The sequence below is a fragment of the Coregonus lavaretus genome (genome assembly GCF_964263955.1).
Source record: "Coregonus lavaretus genome assembly, chromosome: 23".
Taxonomy (NCBI): Eukaryota; Metazoa; Chordata; class Actinopteri; order Salmoniformes; family Salmonidae; genus Coregonus; species Coregonus lavaretus.
The window spans coordinates 13,303,529-13,320,588 of record NC_140010.1 but is presented as its reverse complement, the minus strand read 5'-3'; the positions used below and the strand labels follow the sequence as shown (position 1 = coordinate 13,320,588).

General features: G+C 43.9%; 2 protein-coding genes and 1 pseudogene across 3 annotated transcripts; all 3 read left to right on the top strand.

Moving 5' to 3' along the window:
• Positions 1-1,405: 1,405 nt before the first annotated feature.
• Positions 1,406-4,316, top strand: LOC311150436 (aquaporin FA-CHIP-like). Its single transcript, XM_084187922.1, has 4 exons — positions 1,406-1,878; positions 2,725-2,886; positions 3,147-3,227; positions 3,499-4,316. Exons 1-4 carry the CDS (start codon positions 1,516-1,518, stop codon positions 3,676-3,678), a joined length of 786 nt encoding a protein of 261 aa, XP_084044048.1. The 5' UTR covers positions 1,406-1,515; the 3' UTR covers positions 3,679-4,316.
• Positions 4,317-7,253: 2,937 nt separating this feature from the next.
• On the top strand, positions 7,254-8,788 carry LOC311098880 (aquaporin FA-CHIP-like; the record flags this gene model as incomplete). The annotated part of the gene is made up of 4 exons (XM_084139437.1): positions 7,254-7,394; positions 7,480-7,498; positions 8,069-8,211; positions 8,738-8,788. The coding sequence occupies 4 exons, from the start codon at positions 7,254-7,256 to the stop codon at positions 8,786-8,788; spliced, it is 354 nt and encodes a 117-aa protein (XP_083995563.1).
• A 28-nt stretch (positions 8,789-8,816) lies between these two features.
• On the top strand, positions 8,817-16,581 carry LOC311098879 (aquaporin-1-like; annotated as a pseudogene). The gene is made up of 5 exons: positions 8,817-8,926; positions 9,379-9,773; positions 10,401-10,562; positions 11,035-11,074; positions 16,379-16,581. The product of its transcript is annotated as an aquaporin-1-like (transcript).
• Positions 16,582-17,060: the final 479 nt, after the last annotated feature.

Genomic DNA, 17,060 nt, shown 5'->3' with positions numbered 1-17,060 from the left:
ACCTCCTTCCATCAGCAAGGGCATTGAAGATGAAACGTGGCTGGGTCTTTCAGCATGACAATGATCCCAAATACACCGCCCGGGCAACGGAGTGGCTTCGTAAGAAGCATTTCAAGGTCCTGGAGTGGCCTAGCCAGTCTCCAGATCTCAACCCCATAGAAAATCTTTGGAGGGAGTTGAAAGTCTGTGTTGGCCAGCGACAGCCCCATAACATCACTGCTCTAGAGGAGATCTGCATGGAGGAATGGGCCAAAATACCAGCAACAGTGTGTGAAAACCTTGTGAAGACTTACAGAAAACGTTTGACCTGTGTCATTGCCAACAAAGGGTATATAACAAAGTATTGAGAAACTTTTGTTATTGACCAAATACTTATTTTCCACCATAATTTGCAAATAAATTCATTAAAAATCCTACAATGTGATTTTCTGGATTTTTTTTTCTCATTTTGTCTGTTATAGTTGACATGTACCTATGATGAAAATTACAGGCCTCTCTCATCTTTTTAAGTGGGAGAACTTGCACAATTGGTGGCTGACTAAATACTTTTTTTCCCCACTGTATATATATATGTATATATATATATATATATATACACATACAGTACCAGTCAAAAGTTTGGACACACCTACTCATTCAAGGGTTTTTCTTTATTTTTACTATTTTTTACATTGTAGAATAATAGTGAAGACATCAACACTACGAAATAACACATATGGAATCATGTAGTAACCAAAAAAGTGTTAAACAAATCAAAATATATTTTATATTTGAGATTCTTCAAATAGCCACCCTTTGCCTTGATGACAGCTTTGCACACTCTTGGCATTCTCTCAACCAGCTTCATGAGGTAGTCACCTGGAATGCATTTCAATTAACAGGTGTGCCTTCTTAAAAGTTAATTTGTGGAATTTCTTTCCTTCTTAATGCGTTTGAGCCAATCAGTTGTGTTATGTTAAGTTATGTGGGTATACAGAAGATAGCCCTATTTGGTAAAATACCATATCGACGAAGCGCACACTATAATATTTGAAGATGAAACATGTTCCAATAACACCGTAATTAGAAATCCCAAGCAACGAACCTTGTGGACTCTCACCTTACACTGTAGTCAGAAAGTCTTGCTACTGTAGATGTCTTTATGAATGGAGAAACACAGTGCCACCAAATACAACTTCATCTATGTCCTACTACAGCCTGTTCTACACCACTACTACTGAAAGTCCAAATAGAGAAAAAAAGAGGAGGTAAGGGCAGGGAGTACGGGAAACAAGAGAGGGATAGGAGGGAGGGAAGAGGGAGAGGAAGACCAGTAAAAGAGTGAGGGAAGGGGGGGAGAAGAAAAAAAGCCTTTTGGATTTCTCCCTTCCCTTTCACTTTTTAGAACCCGCCTCCATTCATTATCAGCAGCAGCCTTATAAATGCAGCCTGTTGATGTTGTTTGTGAGTTCCACTGACACACCACACTACAGCCCATCTCAGAGAAGACCACCATAGGCCCAGGCTGCAGCCAAGATGAGAGAGTTCAAGAGCAAGGCATTCTGGAGGGCCGTACTGGCCGAGCTCGTGGGGATGACCATGTTCATATTCCTCAGCATCTCAGCTGCAATTGGGAACTCAAACAACACCGCTCCTGACCAGGAGGTGAAGGTTTCTCTGACCTTTGGTCTGGCCATCGCCACGCTGGCCCAGAGTTTGGGCCACATCAGTGGAGCCCACCTGAATCCAGCGGTGACACTGGGCATGCTGGCCAGCTGCCAGATCAGCGTGTTCAAGGGGGTGATGTACATCGTGGCTCAGATGCTGGGCTCTGCTCTGGCCAGTGCTATTGTCTACGGAACCCGGCCAGAGGAAAATGCTGCACTAGGGGTCAATGCTGTGAGTGGCACATTTTGGTTAATATGTTTCAGAATGTAAATTTCAATTGAACAATTTGCTGGTGTTGTTTCATTAGAAATGTTGGCTTTCAATTCCATTTAATGGGAAATGTTTGCAGTGTGCAATTTCTTGATAAATGTATATTGTATCTCATAGTTGTTGGGAAACAGTAATGCATGTGAACCTGCATGCACTTCATTGATAAAATAGTTGATTGAACTTAGTTTAATTAAGTTAGACTCAATGATTTTTGAAGGGACTCAAATGGGATGCCATTCATGTTTGATTAGAGTGTACTTGGATGCACCGGCTGCAAACAGTTGACAAACAGAATCATGTGATGTTTTTTTGTACTCACACTAACTCATACTAAGCATAGGTGCTTCTGCTGTCCTCTAGTGAATATAGGATGTACAGCTGCATGGTAGTTACTTTCCCATGCCAGCAAAACCACGCCTCCTATAGACACCAAGTTATATCTGTCTTTTAAGCTATTGATACAGAGGATCATCATATCTATTGGCATTAACGTAATTCTAAATGATCTAAATTGAGCATTAGCAAAGTCTGTAAGATAACATATCTTTCAATCATGTACAATTTCAATGAGTGAGCAAACTAAGACTTGTTCAGACTTTGCCAAATTATAATTACACTATAATCAGGCTGATTTAGATTTCAAATGAGATTTTTTCTCCTCATCCTCCACTTCACCAGTGAAGCCTTTGCTTTGCCAGCTATTTAGAATAGCACAAAGTAGTTGAGAAAATCATCCATCACGCTGATGCACACTGACAAATTGTTTTTGTTTGTTTCCCCCTCTGCCCCCCTCCTTTCCCCTCGTAGCTAAATGGTGTCAGTGCCAGCCAAGGCGTTGGCATCGAGCTCCTGGCTACCTTCCAGCTGGTCCTGTGTGTCATAGCAGTGACTGATAAAAGGCGGCGTGATGTCACCGGCTCTGCCCCCCTGGCCATCGGGCTCTCTGTCGCTCTGGGACACTTGGCAGCCGTAAGTTACTTATAGTAGTTTGTCAACAAGGTATCTCCTCTGACACATGCATCTGATTAACAAAGCATGGATTTAGAAAGTGTTATTGTGATAAATCACCATTGAATGAAAGCTTAATTTTACTCAGTGCAAATGTTGACACTTGAATTTACCCCTTAATCCTACAACCATAAACTATTATTTCAATAGATTTTACAACAGATCTTCTTATCCCTCATATTGTCGTCATATATTTCTCTTGTTGTTGTTGTTGTGTACAGATCAGCTACACAGGCTGTGGTATCAACCCTGCCCGATCCTTTGGACCAGCTTTGATCATGAATGATTATACAAATCACTGGGTAAGTGGAGAGCATGTGTGGGCAGGCACGTGTGTTTTCAGATTCCTTGCATTTAGTGTGACATCAATTCCATGACCAGTAAATTCAATAAACTTGTAAAAGGATTACCAAAGCTGATCTACTTTCAATAAAGAAGTTACTGAGTGACAGCATCTCTATTGTTTCATTGTAAAGTCCAAGATATAACTATTGAAAGCAAAGTTAAAGTTAACCCTGTAATATTTGTCTCCAATCTGTTGATTAATCGATTGACTTCTTTGCACCATGGCAGGTGTACTGGGTGGGGCCAATGAGTGGAGGTGTGGCAGCTGCTTTGGTCTATGACTTCCTACTGTATCCCAAATCTGAGGACTTCCCTGAACGCATGAAGGTCCTTGTTAGTGGCCTGGTGGGAGACTATAATGTTAATGGAGAGGAGACTGCTGCTGTGGAAATGTCATCAACAAAGTAGTGTTGTCATAGCAACACCAAATAGTGTATAGGACTTTAGATTATCTACCAACAGTATACTCCTGTAAAGAAAACCTTGACATTTCCTTTAAAATGGCAGCAGTTGAATTGTTATTTCAAAATAATGATAAACAATTTCAAATAAGAGGAGCATTTTTATTTTGATGTGAAGTATTAGGCCTGTTTCATTGAAAATCACACCACTGAACTACCGATTAGTAGGCAAATTGTCACTTGAGTATCACAGGAGGTTGGTGGCACCTTAATTGGGGAGGACGGGCTCGTGGTAATAGCTGAAGCCAAATTAGTGGAATGGTATCAAATACATCAAACACATGATTTCCATGTATTTGATGCCATTCCATTCGCTCTGTTCCGGCCATAAGTATGAGCCGTCCTCCCTTCAGCAGTCTCCACTGTTGAGTATTCACTTCAATTTCTAAACATCTTTAACAAGAGTTGTTGGAACATCTTGCTCTTTGTTAAAATATTTCCCATATCAGTATTCTATATATAGAACTATTTGTTTTTGTATATTTTCTATGTACCTGTTTATGTAAGAACTTTTTATTTCTTGATATATATGTATTTCTGTGTGCACCCTTTTGTACGTAAATAAAACACCAGATGTTAACAGATGTTCCCCTCTTGGCATTTGTCTCTTCATAAACTGTTTACTTTAGCAATATCCAGGGACGGCCTGTTCAATAGGGCGATATGGGCGACGCACTGCCAAACGGGAAAAGGAAGGGATTTTTTTTCTAATCAATTATATCACGGCAACAGTAGTTATCAGTGTTCACGTCTGATCTGCCAGCCACTAAATGTCAAATCAGGCTAAAGTCGTGCTTCAAATGGCCCCGCCCGTTTTTGGGGCGATTTCAGTCAAGTTGAAAATCGCCCAGAAGTCTCTCATAGCCTGTCATGTAAAATCTATTTTTTTCAAATTTCAAAGCTTTCAATACATTCTCTATGGGTGTCTGTGGGCTTGCACTTACGCGCTTTCGTCATACGTGACGTAACCATGAACGTAACTAAGACAATAGCGGCTAGCAGCGTCTCTTTTGCGACCTGCAGTGTGGCGTTATTTTATGTTTTTAATTTGTAGACTTAGTTTACAAACATTCTGCCAACCATGGATTTCCAGTGGTTGGTTTTGGACTGATCTTGTTGATCGTGTACATACCCGCTACGAACGGACTAAATAATGAAAACGCTGCTGGCAGCGGAATCCCAATACAGCTGGGAGACTTGGCTGGATGACAGAGTCCCGGACAGAGAAGTGGAGCCGGCCGGCTTCACCCTGGTCAGAGCGGACCGCGATCCTGGTAAGAGAGCGACTCTGTACCCCGACATTGAACTGCTTTCTGTGTCATTGCGACCTTACTATCTGCCCCGTGAGTTCCCCCAATTGTTTGTTACCGTTGTGTACTGTTGATAATCACAAGTTTACTGGAGAACTGAGACCAAGTAGAGACTTTGGACAGGGTGGATATGGTATAATAAAGGCAGTTTATTCAGAGGTAAAGATATCTGGAATCGCGTGCACGGACTCGTTCGTCAAACTCTTAGGGAGAAGAGAGCCCCGAAAACATTGTGTGCAGACATTTTATACAATAAATGATGTAGGTTGAATCTAGTAGTTCTGATCTTCTGATTGGTCCTGATGAGTTGGGCGACCTCCACTGTTGCATTGGCTCTGAGTCGGGTTCTCTGTCTTCAAATGTTCAGCCTAAAGAGATGGGATTTTTGTGTGTGTGTGTGTGTGTGTGTTTAACAGTGATGATGTGTGTGTGTGTGTGTGTTATCAGTGATGATGTGTGTGTGTGTGTGTGTGTGTGTGTGTCCTCAGAGCAAGAACTCGTGAGTTGGAAGAACTGAGAGACCTATGGTGTGGGTGTTGTCCTTGGCCACCTGCTGACAAGGCTGACAAGATAGGACTCTTTTGTCCATTGTTATAGGATAGGAACAGCATTGATTGAAAACAAACGCCCAACACAAAATGGGTCATGCACAAGATTTTAGTCAGACCAAGCTATAACATTATATATTTACTACGACAGTACATTCAACCAAAAGCTAATATAACAAAGGCATCAGAGATTATTTATAATCTGTCACAGAAACTGGAATCCATCTCCCCAGATCAGTCAATAAATGCTTCTGGTATTGACTTATATGCTGCCCCTGTCTTCATGTTGTTGCTGGACATATCTTTTTTAAAATGTGTGTAGGTCACCTAAATCATCAGAAAAATTGCCCCTCCTGAGAATTTTTTCAGGAGCCGCCACTGGCAATATCCATTCTCTACATCCAAACAGTACTCAGTCAATTTTCAGTCAACGTTGAAGTACTATCTGAACTAGACTACAGTAACACCACTGTTTAGGCTCAGGACCCATAGCCTTATCATCATCCTGTTCATCACCGTCATCGTCATCATCAGTCCATTTCCTTAACTAGAATTGCTGTTAACTGGCTGCTGTCCACTGCATGCGTGAGCCAGTTAAATTTATTGAAAAAATATGAGTAACTTTTAACACACCCCAGTCTTATCTGCATTTTATGTGGTTACAAAAAGTAAAAGCAGAGAGTATTAGAGGCAATATGGGATTCAAAACTTGATTGGAAACAATTGTAAAGGTTTTGGCTTTCTTCTTTGGGTGGGACAAACCATAAATCAGAGGCGTGGGCATGACTGGTTTCTCATTCTGACCAACCTTTCTGAAATGTCTGTTGTTTGAAGTGAAGGATTGTTTGGTGTTATTGTCAGGATTCAATGACCACATTTCCCTACACAGATTCACATCAATCAGTTTGACCTACTCAAAATACAGTGAATAATTCAGTGAACAATAACCATCTGATTTGTTGTAGGCTACAAAGTTCCCCATTCGTAATATCTGAATACCACAGTGACCAAAGCACAAATTTGTTGGTGACTAGAGAGGATATAGTTGTTCTTAGTTTATGGGAATCTATGCAAATCACCACAACATGGTGTATCAACAGATAAACCATTTTATATTAATTTATCAAAATGTAACAAAATAGATTGATTGCCTTGATCATAATAAAAGAAAGGGAAAATACATGTATGTTATAGGCACAGCAGATACATAAATTGATCTGCATTCCCATTTCAATTGGCTTGCTGCTCAATAGAAGGGGCCTATTAATTTAGGTTGAACATTCAGACCCTTACAGCTAGAATTTAATTGTATAGAATGAATGGACATAACCCTCCAATTTTTTAAACTATAGTAAACAGTATTTAATTTGCATATATCCTGCCCATTCCCCTCCCCCATATCCCAATTTGTGCCACCCATAAGTAAGAAACCTACATGCCAAGTATAGACATATATTGTGTTCCCTACATATTATAGAAAAGAGCAGAAGTGCTGAACTATCTGTAGTCAGTCAGTCAGTCAGTCAGCCAGCCAGCCAGCCAGCCAGCCAACCAACCAACCAACCAACCAACCAACCAACCAGTGCCTACCTACCTACAGGCTATGGAACATTTGCTCTTTTAGTATTTCTCTAGTATGTTTCCTGAAGGAGAAACTCCCAGTAATGGACACCAAAAATGGTCATATCACATTATCTGGTGTACAATCTGTAGCTAACCTGAACCCAGCCATCACCCTGGGTTTGTTGGTCAGCTGCCAGTTCAGCATCCTCAGAGCTCTGTTCTACATCCTGGCCCAGATGCTGGTTAGTGTTATAGTGTTGGAAGTCAGGCCAAAAACCACAGATTCACTTGGTGTTAAGAAAGTAAGTGTGGTGCATGTGATTCCAGTTTATGGGATTAATGCCTTGTAACTGAAAGGGTGGTGTTATGTGATGTTTGCTCCACACGTTTGGAAATTTAGTGATGTTTGGGGAATTGTGTGTCTTGCATACCGACGACGGACAGTCACTGACTCAGTAGCCTACCATGAGTTGATCCCAAAATAATTTACATTATACACAAGTTAACTTGGGATTTAAGTGAAAACTGAATTTCCATGTTAATGGAGTCCTTTGTAGCATATGCCGCTCCAGCTCAGGCCTCTGTACAGGAGTTGCAACACGTTGACAAGATTTAGATTTCAATGTCCTCTAAACGTGTTAGCCATGTATTGAATCAAGAGCGGCACGTTCATCAAACAGCTCTATGCATTGAGTTAATGTGTTTTCCTCTAATTTTGTCCTTTTATAATAAGCTCTCCCTTCCTGGCAGCCATTGTTGGAGCTGAATGAAACAGAGCCGCCTTATCTTTCAACTCCCTCTGCTTAAATACATCCTTGGAATGATGGTAATTCCATTGTATTTTCTGACGGTTATGCGGGGCGAGACTAACTAAATGCTTCCCTGTTCTCTTCTCTTGTAGTTTAATGGAATCAAGGTTTTGGCATAGAATTTATTCTCACCCTCCAGCTTGTGCTGTGTGTCATAGCAACCACTGATAGAAGGTGGAGTGATGTCTCAGGTTCTGATGTCCTGCTGTTGGCAATCGGGCCCTTAGTAGGTCTTGGACACCTTGTAGGGGTGAGTAAATCAAAGCCATTATATTGTTTTAATCTACCCTGGAAACGATTCATGCCTTGCAGTGCAGTGGTATAACACACAAATTGGATAATTTACCTCACTAGTCTCAACGCCAGCTGTAACACACCTGGGTCATGTTCAGTAGGGCACACCATAGCAAAAATGTTTTCAGACACTAAATGAAAAAAATCTGTATTCTTATTGGAAGAGTTCAGGTAGTTTCTTAACATTTCAAAATGTTGCCCACCTACTGAACACTAGCCTAATGTTCATGTAAAGGTAAATAGTCCACTGGTCTTTCCACTCAATTCGGCCCATTAATTCTACAGATCAGCTACACAATGCAATCATCCTGAAAGCCTTGGACGACCACTGGGTATGTTTTGAATATGAACAGTCTGTAACTAGCATGTTTCAGTTTGGACCAGCGAGAGATGCTAACCCTATGCTTGATCAATCCTATGAAAATGAATGCCTTTGTGTCAATTGTGTAATGAAAATTGTCCTTTGTTTTGGTACCTTCTAGGTGTACTGGACCGGGCCTATAAGTGGAGGTCTGGTGGCGGCTCTGCTCTGACTTCCTCCTCCATCCCAGGTCTGAGAAGATGACAGATCGCCTGAAGGTCCTGTGCTGTGGCCCAGACGTAGAGGACCTAGAGACCAAAGTGGAGGAGGAACCCCTACTGGAGGAGGCCGGTGATCTTGCAGGGACTAAGTAACAGTGTTCAAATAATACTAGACGTATAAGATACCGTTTTGTATTTGTCTGTGATGACTGATACACCCTGTAGCATGTTTGGCTTCTTGTCAGAAATAAAGCATGGTCATCCATTTGAATGTCCTGTTTTCAACTTTAACAATCTTTAATTTTAATTTCTAAATTTAACATATTGATATTTGACAAATGTAAATCAATTGAATTTTAGAGAATGTGTTTTAAGAGTTCCTGTATAGTCATGTTTCTTGGTCACTTTTCAGTGTAACAATTTCTGTTTAGAACTGAGGTACATCTTTTATGGGGTGACTGAGAAAAAGGGGTGAAACCTCAAGTTCCTTGTTAAAGTTGTATTTCCTGTTACTTTGAATGTCAATGTCAGCATCCTCCCACTTTCACTAGGGACCTACAGTAACACTGTGGTATAAATGCTGCTTGGCTTGCATTGTTAGTATCACTGAAGACACAACACAAACACCACCCAACACCACATTGAGAAGTTGGGCATTTTGGCGGGCCGTTCTAGCAGAGTTAATCGATATGATCCTCTTCATATTCATCGGTATCTCCTCTGCTATCGGGAATACCCATAACTCCAAGCCTGACCAGGAGGTTAAAGTAGCGTTAGCCTTTGGTCTGGCCATCGCCACGCTGGCCCAGAGTTTGGGCCACATCAGTGGAGCCCACCTGAACCCAGCCATCACCCTGGGTCTGCTGGTCAGCTGCCAGATCTGTGTGTTCAAGGCGGTGTTCTACATCCTGGCTCAGATGCTGGGAGCTGTAGTAGCTAGTGCCATAGTGTATGGAGTCAAGCTATCAAAACATTGATGCACTGGGGGTCAATCATGTGAGTGGACATCACTTTTGACTGTTTTCAGATTATTGGCTAATATGGAGAGATTTCAAACAATAACAAAGCGGTCACCCGGCCACTGTTTTAGGAGAAAGCTGAGTGCTGGGTCTGGGAAAATGTAATCACTTTCAAATTTATATACAGCACTATGGATGCAAAGATTGACCATCCATGTTAACAAAATAAAAGTTTGAACCATGTTTTGAGGCTATATAGTGTTTGTTTACAATTATGTTGTAAAAAAAATACATTAAAAAAAGGAGTTAAATATGCTTATATTTGGGGTTCTGATGGGGATTTATAAGTTATATTCTTCAGGAATCAATGGATATATACTGTATAATTAATTTAAAAGTACACAAAATGATGTACCAATTGCAGATTTCCACTTTAAGTATTAAAATGCTGAAAATATACATTTGGAATTAATTCATTTAAAATGGAATTGATTCAGACATGTTGAAGACATTTGGGAAAATTGTAATCTAAATTAAGCTGACACTCATGTACTTTAAATCAGACTGACTTAATCAACGCTTGAGCCGTCATACATCTCAGATCTCATCTCAGATACCACCTAATGTTTCACAAGCTCATCATATCCTCTCCTGTCTTTTCCAGCTAAATAAGATAAGTGTAGGACAAGGGTTCGGCATCGAGTTCCTGGCTACCTTCCAGCTGGTCCTGTGTGTCATAGCAGTGACTGATAAAAGGCGTGGGGATATCACCGGCTCTGCCCCTCTGGCCATCGGGCTCTCTGTGGGTCTGGGACATCTTGCAGCCGTAAGTGAATAATGCTACTCAAACATGTGTGCTGATAAACATGTCTTCAGCTTTACACTGTAGATCTACAGTAGATTATAGTCTTGCTATAAACAAACTTCAGGAAAATCCATAAAATCTCCAGTGTAAGTGCAATATAGTGGTACAGTATAGCATAAGCATGCCATAAAATGCAAGGGGTAATCTTAAAGAGGACACTCCTGTAGTGTGTGTTTAACATTAAGTTATAGGAACTGAGAGGAATAGATTGCATCTCTGCAATAGATTACCGTGTTTTTTTGTGGCCTAACTGCCCACCGTTCAATTAACTATTGTCTTGTCATCACAATAAGAATAGGATAAACATGGGCTATTATTTAAAATGTATTTTAATTTCTGATGGAATTGTGCATGTGTTTGCCTGTGTTTTCCCATGCTATCACGCTGAATATGAATGACTGGTATAGAGTTTGTGAATTGTTTCTATCCTCAGATCAGTTTCACTGGATGTGGCATTAATTTTAATTATCCAGGTTGGTCTCATTCAGACAAAAAAAAAGAAAACAGAGACGTGTTCCACATAGCAATTCTCTTCGTTCAGTACAGATATTTAATTGTTGGTGATTTGGACGGAGTCAGGCGCAGGAGGGGTAAATCACAGAATAAATTGTTTATTCTGAAAATACAGCGGTACGCAGCAATGCGTAAAACAATTACAGTGCGGTATAACGGCGCACTGGAGAAAACGAAACACACAGGTGAATATCCCGGCGATACAGTACAAGAAGGCTCCACCGAGCTATCGACACCTTCACATGAAACAATCACACACAAAGACATGGGGGGCAGAGGAAATACTTATACCGGGACTGATGAGGGGATATGAACCAGGTGTGTGTAAAAACAAGACAAAACAAATGAAATGATGAGATGAGGAGCGGAGTGGCTAGAAGGCCGGTGACGATGTCCAGAGGGGGCAGAGGGACCTCCCGCACCTCAGACTCCTGGAGCGGACCAGCCACCACCGGCCTGAGGAGAGATACGTGAAACGAGGGGTTAACACGGTAATCAGGAGGGAGCAGCAACCTATACGTAACCTCGATAACTCTCCTCAGGACTTTGAACGGCCCCACAAACCGCGGGCTCAGCTTCCGGCAGGGCAGGCGGAGGGGCAGGTTCCGGGTCGAGAGCCAGACCCGATCACCCGGTACAAAGACAGGGGCCTCACTGCGGTGGCGGTCAGCATTGGCTTTCTGGCGACGCACAGCGCACTGGAGGTGGACATGGGCGGTGTTCAACATCTCCTCCGCGTGCCGAAACCAGTCATCCACCGCAGGAGCTTCGGTCTGGCTCTGATGCCACGGTGCCAGGACCGGCAGATACCCTAAAACACATTGAAAAGGAGATAGTGGAGGAGTGGCGGAGAAAGTTCTGGGGATATTCGGCACATGGCAAGAACACTGACCACTCACCCGGCTGGTCCTGGCAGTAGGACCGCAGGAACCTACCCACATCCTGATTCACCCGTTCCACCTGTCCATTAGATTCGGGGTGAAACCCAGAGGTCAGGCTGACCGAGACCCCCAGACGTTCCATGAACGCCTTCCAGACCCTAGACGTGAACTGGGGACCCCAGTCAGACACTATGTCATCTGGCACCCCGTAGTGCCGGAAGACGTGAGTAAACAGGGCTTCCACAGTTTTCAGGGCCGTGGGCAGACCTGGCAGAGGAAGGAGGCAGCAGGCTTTAGAAAAGCGGTCCACAACGACCGGGATGGTGGTGTTACCCTGAGAGAGGGGAAGATCAGTTAGGAAGTCAATCAATAAGTGGGACCATGGCCGTTGTGGAACTGGTAAGGGATGTAACTTACCCGCTGGAAGGTACCTAGGTGCCTTACTCTGGGCGCACACCGAGCAGGAGGAGACATACACCCTCACGTCCTTAGCCAAGGTAGGTCACCAGTACTTCCCGGTCAGGCAGCGCACTGTACAGCCGATGTCTGGGTGACCAGAGGAGGGGGACGTGTGTGCCCAATAGATAAGAGGATCACAGATAATAGACGGCATGTACCGCAGCCCAGCTGGGCACTGAGGTGGAGATGGCTCTGTGCGTAACGCCCGCTCTATGTCCGTGTCCACCGCCCACACTACTGCGCCACAATGCAGGAGGCCGGGAGTATGGGGATGTTGTCTGTGGGCTTCTCCTCTGTGTTGTACAGCCGCGACAGTGCATCTGCCTTCACGTTCTTTGTGCCTGGTATATAGGACAGCGTGAAATGAAACCGGGTGAAGAACAAGGCCCACCTGGCCTGGCGAGGGTTCAGCCTCCTCGCTGCCCGGATGCACTCCAGGTTACGGTGGTCAGTCCAGACGAGGAAAGGGTGTTTCGCCCCCTCAAGCCAGTGCCTCCACGCGGTCAGGGCTCTGACAACAGCCAACAGCTCCCGATCACCAACGTCATAGTTCTGCTTCGCCGGGCTGAGCTTCTTAGAGAAGAAGGCACAGGGGCAGAGCTTGGGTGGCGTGCCTGAGCATTGGGATAGGATAGCGCCTACCCCTACCTCGGACGCATCCACCTCCACTACGAACGGCAATGATGGATCGGGATGGGCCAGTACCGGGGCTGAGGTGAACAGAGCCCTCAGGTTACTGAAAGCCCTGTCAGCCTCAGCAGACCAGCGGAGCCGGGATGGCCCACCCTTCAACAGAGAGGTGATGGGAGCTGCGACCTTGCCAAAGCCCTGGATAAACCTCCGATAGTAATTGGCGAAGCCAATGAAGCGCTGAACCTCCTTTACCGTGGTTGGAGTCGGCCAATTACACACGGCTGAAATGCGGTCTCCCTCCATCTCCACACCTGAGGTGGTGATGTGGTATCCGAGGAAAGAGACGGGTTGTTGGAAGAACAGACACTTTTCTGCCTTGGCATATAGGTCATGCTCCAACAGTCGGCCCAGCACTCTGCGAACCAGGGACACATGCTCGGCACGCATAGCGGAATACACCAGAATGTCATCGATGTAGACCACCACACCACGACCAAGCATGTCCCGAAACACCTCGTTCACAAAGGACTGGAAGACTGATGGAGCATTCATCAACCCGTACGGCATCACCTGGTATTCATAATGCCCCGTGGTTGTGCTAAATGCTGTCTTCCATTCGTCCCCTTCCCAGGACGCACCAGGTTGTACGCACTCCTGAGATCTAATTTCGTGAAGAAGCGTGCCCCATGCATTGATTCGATAACAGAGGAGATGAGGGGTAGAGGGTAACTATAGCGAATGGTAGTTTGATTAAGTGCACGGTAATCAATGCAAGGGCGCAGACCTCTGTCTTTCTTCTTCACGAAAAAGAAACTCGAGGAGGCAGGTGAAGTGGAGGGACGTACACTACCATTCAAAAGTTTGGGGTCACTTAGAAATGTCCTTGTTTTCCATGAAAACATACATGAAATGAGTTTGAATAGGAAATATAGCAAAATGCATAGGAAATGTAGTCATTGACAAGGTTAGAAATAATGATTTTTAATAGAAATAATAATTGTGCCCTTCAAACTTTGCTTTTGTTAAAGGATCCTCCATTTGCAGAAATTAAAGCCTTACAGACCTTTGGCATTCTAGTTGTCAATTTGTTGAGGTAATCTGAAGAGATTTCACCCCATGCTTCCTGAAGCACCTCCCACAAGTGGGATTGGCTTGATGGACACTTCTTACATACCATACGGTCAAGCTGCTCCCACAACAGCTCAATAGTGTTGAGATCCGGTGACTGTGCTGGCCACTCCATTATAGATAGAATACCAGCTGACTGCTTCTTCCCTAAATAGTTGTTGTATAGTTTGGAGCTGTGCTTTGGGTCATTGTCCTGTTGTAGGAGGAAATTGGCTCCAATCAAGCACCGTACAAATCTGTACAAATCTCCCACTTTACCACCACCAAAGCACCCTCAGACCATCACATTGCCTCCACCATGCTTGACAGATGGCATCAAGCACTCCTCCAGCATCTTTTCATTTGGTCTGCGTCTCACAAATGTTCTTCTTTGTGATCCGAACACCTAAAACTTCGATTCGTTTTTCCATAACACTTTTTTCCAATCTTCCTCTGTCCAGTGTCTGTGTTCTTTTTCCCATCTTAATCTTTTATTTTTATTGGCCAGTCTGAGATATGGCTTTTTCTTTGCAACTCTGCCTAGAAGGTCAGCATCCCGGAGTCGCCTCTTCACTGTTGACGTTGAGACTGGTGTTTTGTGGGTACTATTTAATGAAGCTGCCAGTTGAGGACCTGTGAGGCGTCTGTTTCTCAAACTAGACACTCTAATGTATTTGTCATCTTGCTCAGTTGTGCACCGGGGCCTCCCACTCCTCTTTCTATTCTGGTTACAGCCGGTTTGCGCTCTTCTGTGAAGGGAGTAGTACACAGCGTTGTACGATATCTTCAGTTTCTTGGCAATTTCTCGCATGGAATAGCCTTCATTTCTCAGAACAAGAATAGACTGACGAGTTTCAGAAGAAAGTTATTTGCTTCTGGCCATTTTGAGCCTGTAATCGAACCCACAATTGCTGATGCTCCAGATACTCAACTAGTCTCAAGAAGACCAGTTTTATTTATTCTTTAATCCGCACAGTTAACAGTTTTCAGCTGTGCTAACATAATTGCAAAAGGGTTTTCTAATGATCAATTAGCCTTTTAAAATGATAAACTTGGATTAGCAAACACAACGTGCCATTGGAACACAGGACTGATGGTTGCTGATAATGGGCCTCTGTATGCCTATGTAGATATTCCATAAAAAATCAGCCGTTTCCAGCTACAGTAGCCATTTACAACATTAACAATGTCTACACTGTATTTCTGATCAATTTGATGTTATTTTAATGGACAAAAAAATTGCTTTTCTTTCGAAAACAAGGACATTTCTAAGTGACCCCAAACTTTTGAACGGTAGTGTATGAACCCCTGGCGCAGGGACTCGGAGACGTATGTCTCCATAGCCTCCGTTTCATACTGCGACAAGGGATATACATGACTCCTGGGAGGCACAGCGTCTAACCTGAGGTTTATCGCGCAATCCCCAGCAGGTTGTCCAACCGGATGGCCATGTCAACCAGTTGGTTGAAGGTCAACGTGGTATCCCGGCAGGCTAGCTCCCTTTGGACGTCCTCACGCAGGCTGCACCGGAAGCGGTCGATGAGGACCTGCTCGTTCCACACAGACCCAGCCGCTAGAGTTCTAAACTCCAGGGCAAAGTCTTGCGCGGTCCTCGTCCCCTGCTTCAGATGGACCACCTGGTCGCTCAGCTGGTTCCGCAGGGTCAGGTCCTCTCCTCTCCAGGCACTGGACGACCTGTAGAACCCGATCCATATCTTCGCCCAAGCTGGCTAACATGTTGGAATGCTCCCGGACCCGCTCAACGACTCCAGGCATATTCCCTGCTCCTGCTGACTCCATGCTGTCAGGTGTGTGATTCTGTAGCGGGTGATTTGGACGGAGTCAGGCGCAGGAAGGGTACATCACAGAATAAATATTTTATTCAGCAAATACAGCGGTACGCAGCAATGCGTAAAACAACTACAGTGCAGTATAACGGCGCACTGGAGAAAACAAAACACACAGGTGAATATCCCGGTGTTATAGTACAAGAAGGCTCCACCGAGCTATCAACACCTCCACATGAAACAATCACACACAAAGACAGGGACTGATGAGGGGATATGAACCAGGTGTGTGCAAAAACAAGACTAAACAAATGGAATGATGAGATGAGGAGCGGCAGTAGCTAGAAGGCCGGTGACGACGAACGCCAAAGCCTGCCCGAACAAGGAGAGGAGGCAGCTTCGGAGGAAGTCGTGACACTGGGGCCGATGTGTGGAGGTGTAGCGGCAGCCCTTATCTATGACTTCCTCCTGTATCATAGAAATGCTGACTTCAGTAAGCAGAGGAATGTTCTGGTCAGTAGGCCAGACAAGGAGAATGATGCCCCAGAGGAGGGCAGCAGTAGCCCTGGACCCAGTCAGTGTCCCAGACGGGACAAGTAGACAAGTTGACTAACAAGTAGCCTACCAAATGTTGGAAATTATAAGCAGAAAAATGTCTAAATTGTACTTAAAAACCTTGTTCTGCAGTCTCTGCCAGCCGCTGAAAGATCAAAACATAAAATTAATTTAAACTGTCAGTTTGATTTATGCAGTTATCTACTTTTATTGTTGCTATAACAGACATGTTATATAGTGTTTCTGCTTGTCCTGTGTTGAAGGTTGATACATTTGTACACCTAGGGGACAGTTCAACATTTTCTGTAAAAATAATTGCACCCTCCCCCTCATAAAATTAACAAGAAATAATGTTTACGACCACAAATAACAATAACTGTAGCAAGCCTGTGTTTTTGAACGTAGATATTGACTTTGCCACTTCAGCATGCTTTTGTGGCACAGTCGATGCCACGCAAGGCTACGGGCCAGAAGGTTGAGGATTCGCTGACCACCACGGACGAGCTAACTCTCTCTGCCTGTTT

Coding starts and splice junctions, on each gene's coding strand:
- LOC311150436 (XM_084187922.1), top strand. CDS start 1,516: ATGAGAGAGTTCAAGAGCAAGGCATTCTGGAGGGCCGTACTGGCCGAG. Junction 2,887..3,146: donor CTCTGGGACACTTGGCAGCC/GTAAGTTACTTA, acceptor TGTTGTGTACAG/ATCAGCTACACAGGCTGTGG. Junction 3,228..3,498: donor ATGATTATACAAATCACTGG/GTAAGTGGAGAG, acceptor GCACCATGGCAG/GTGTACTGGGTGGGGCCAAT.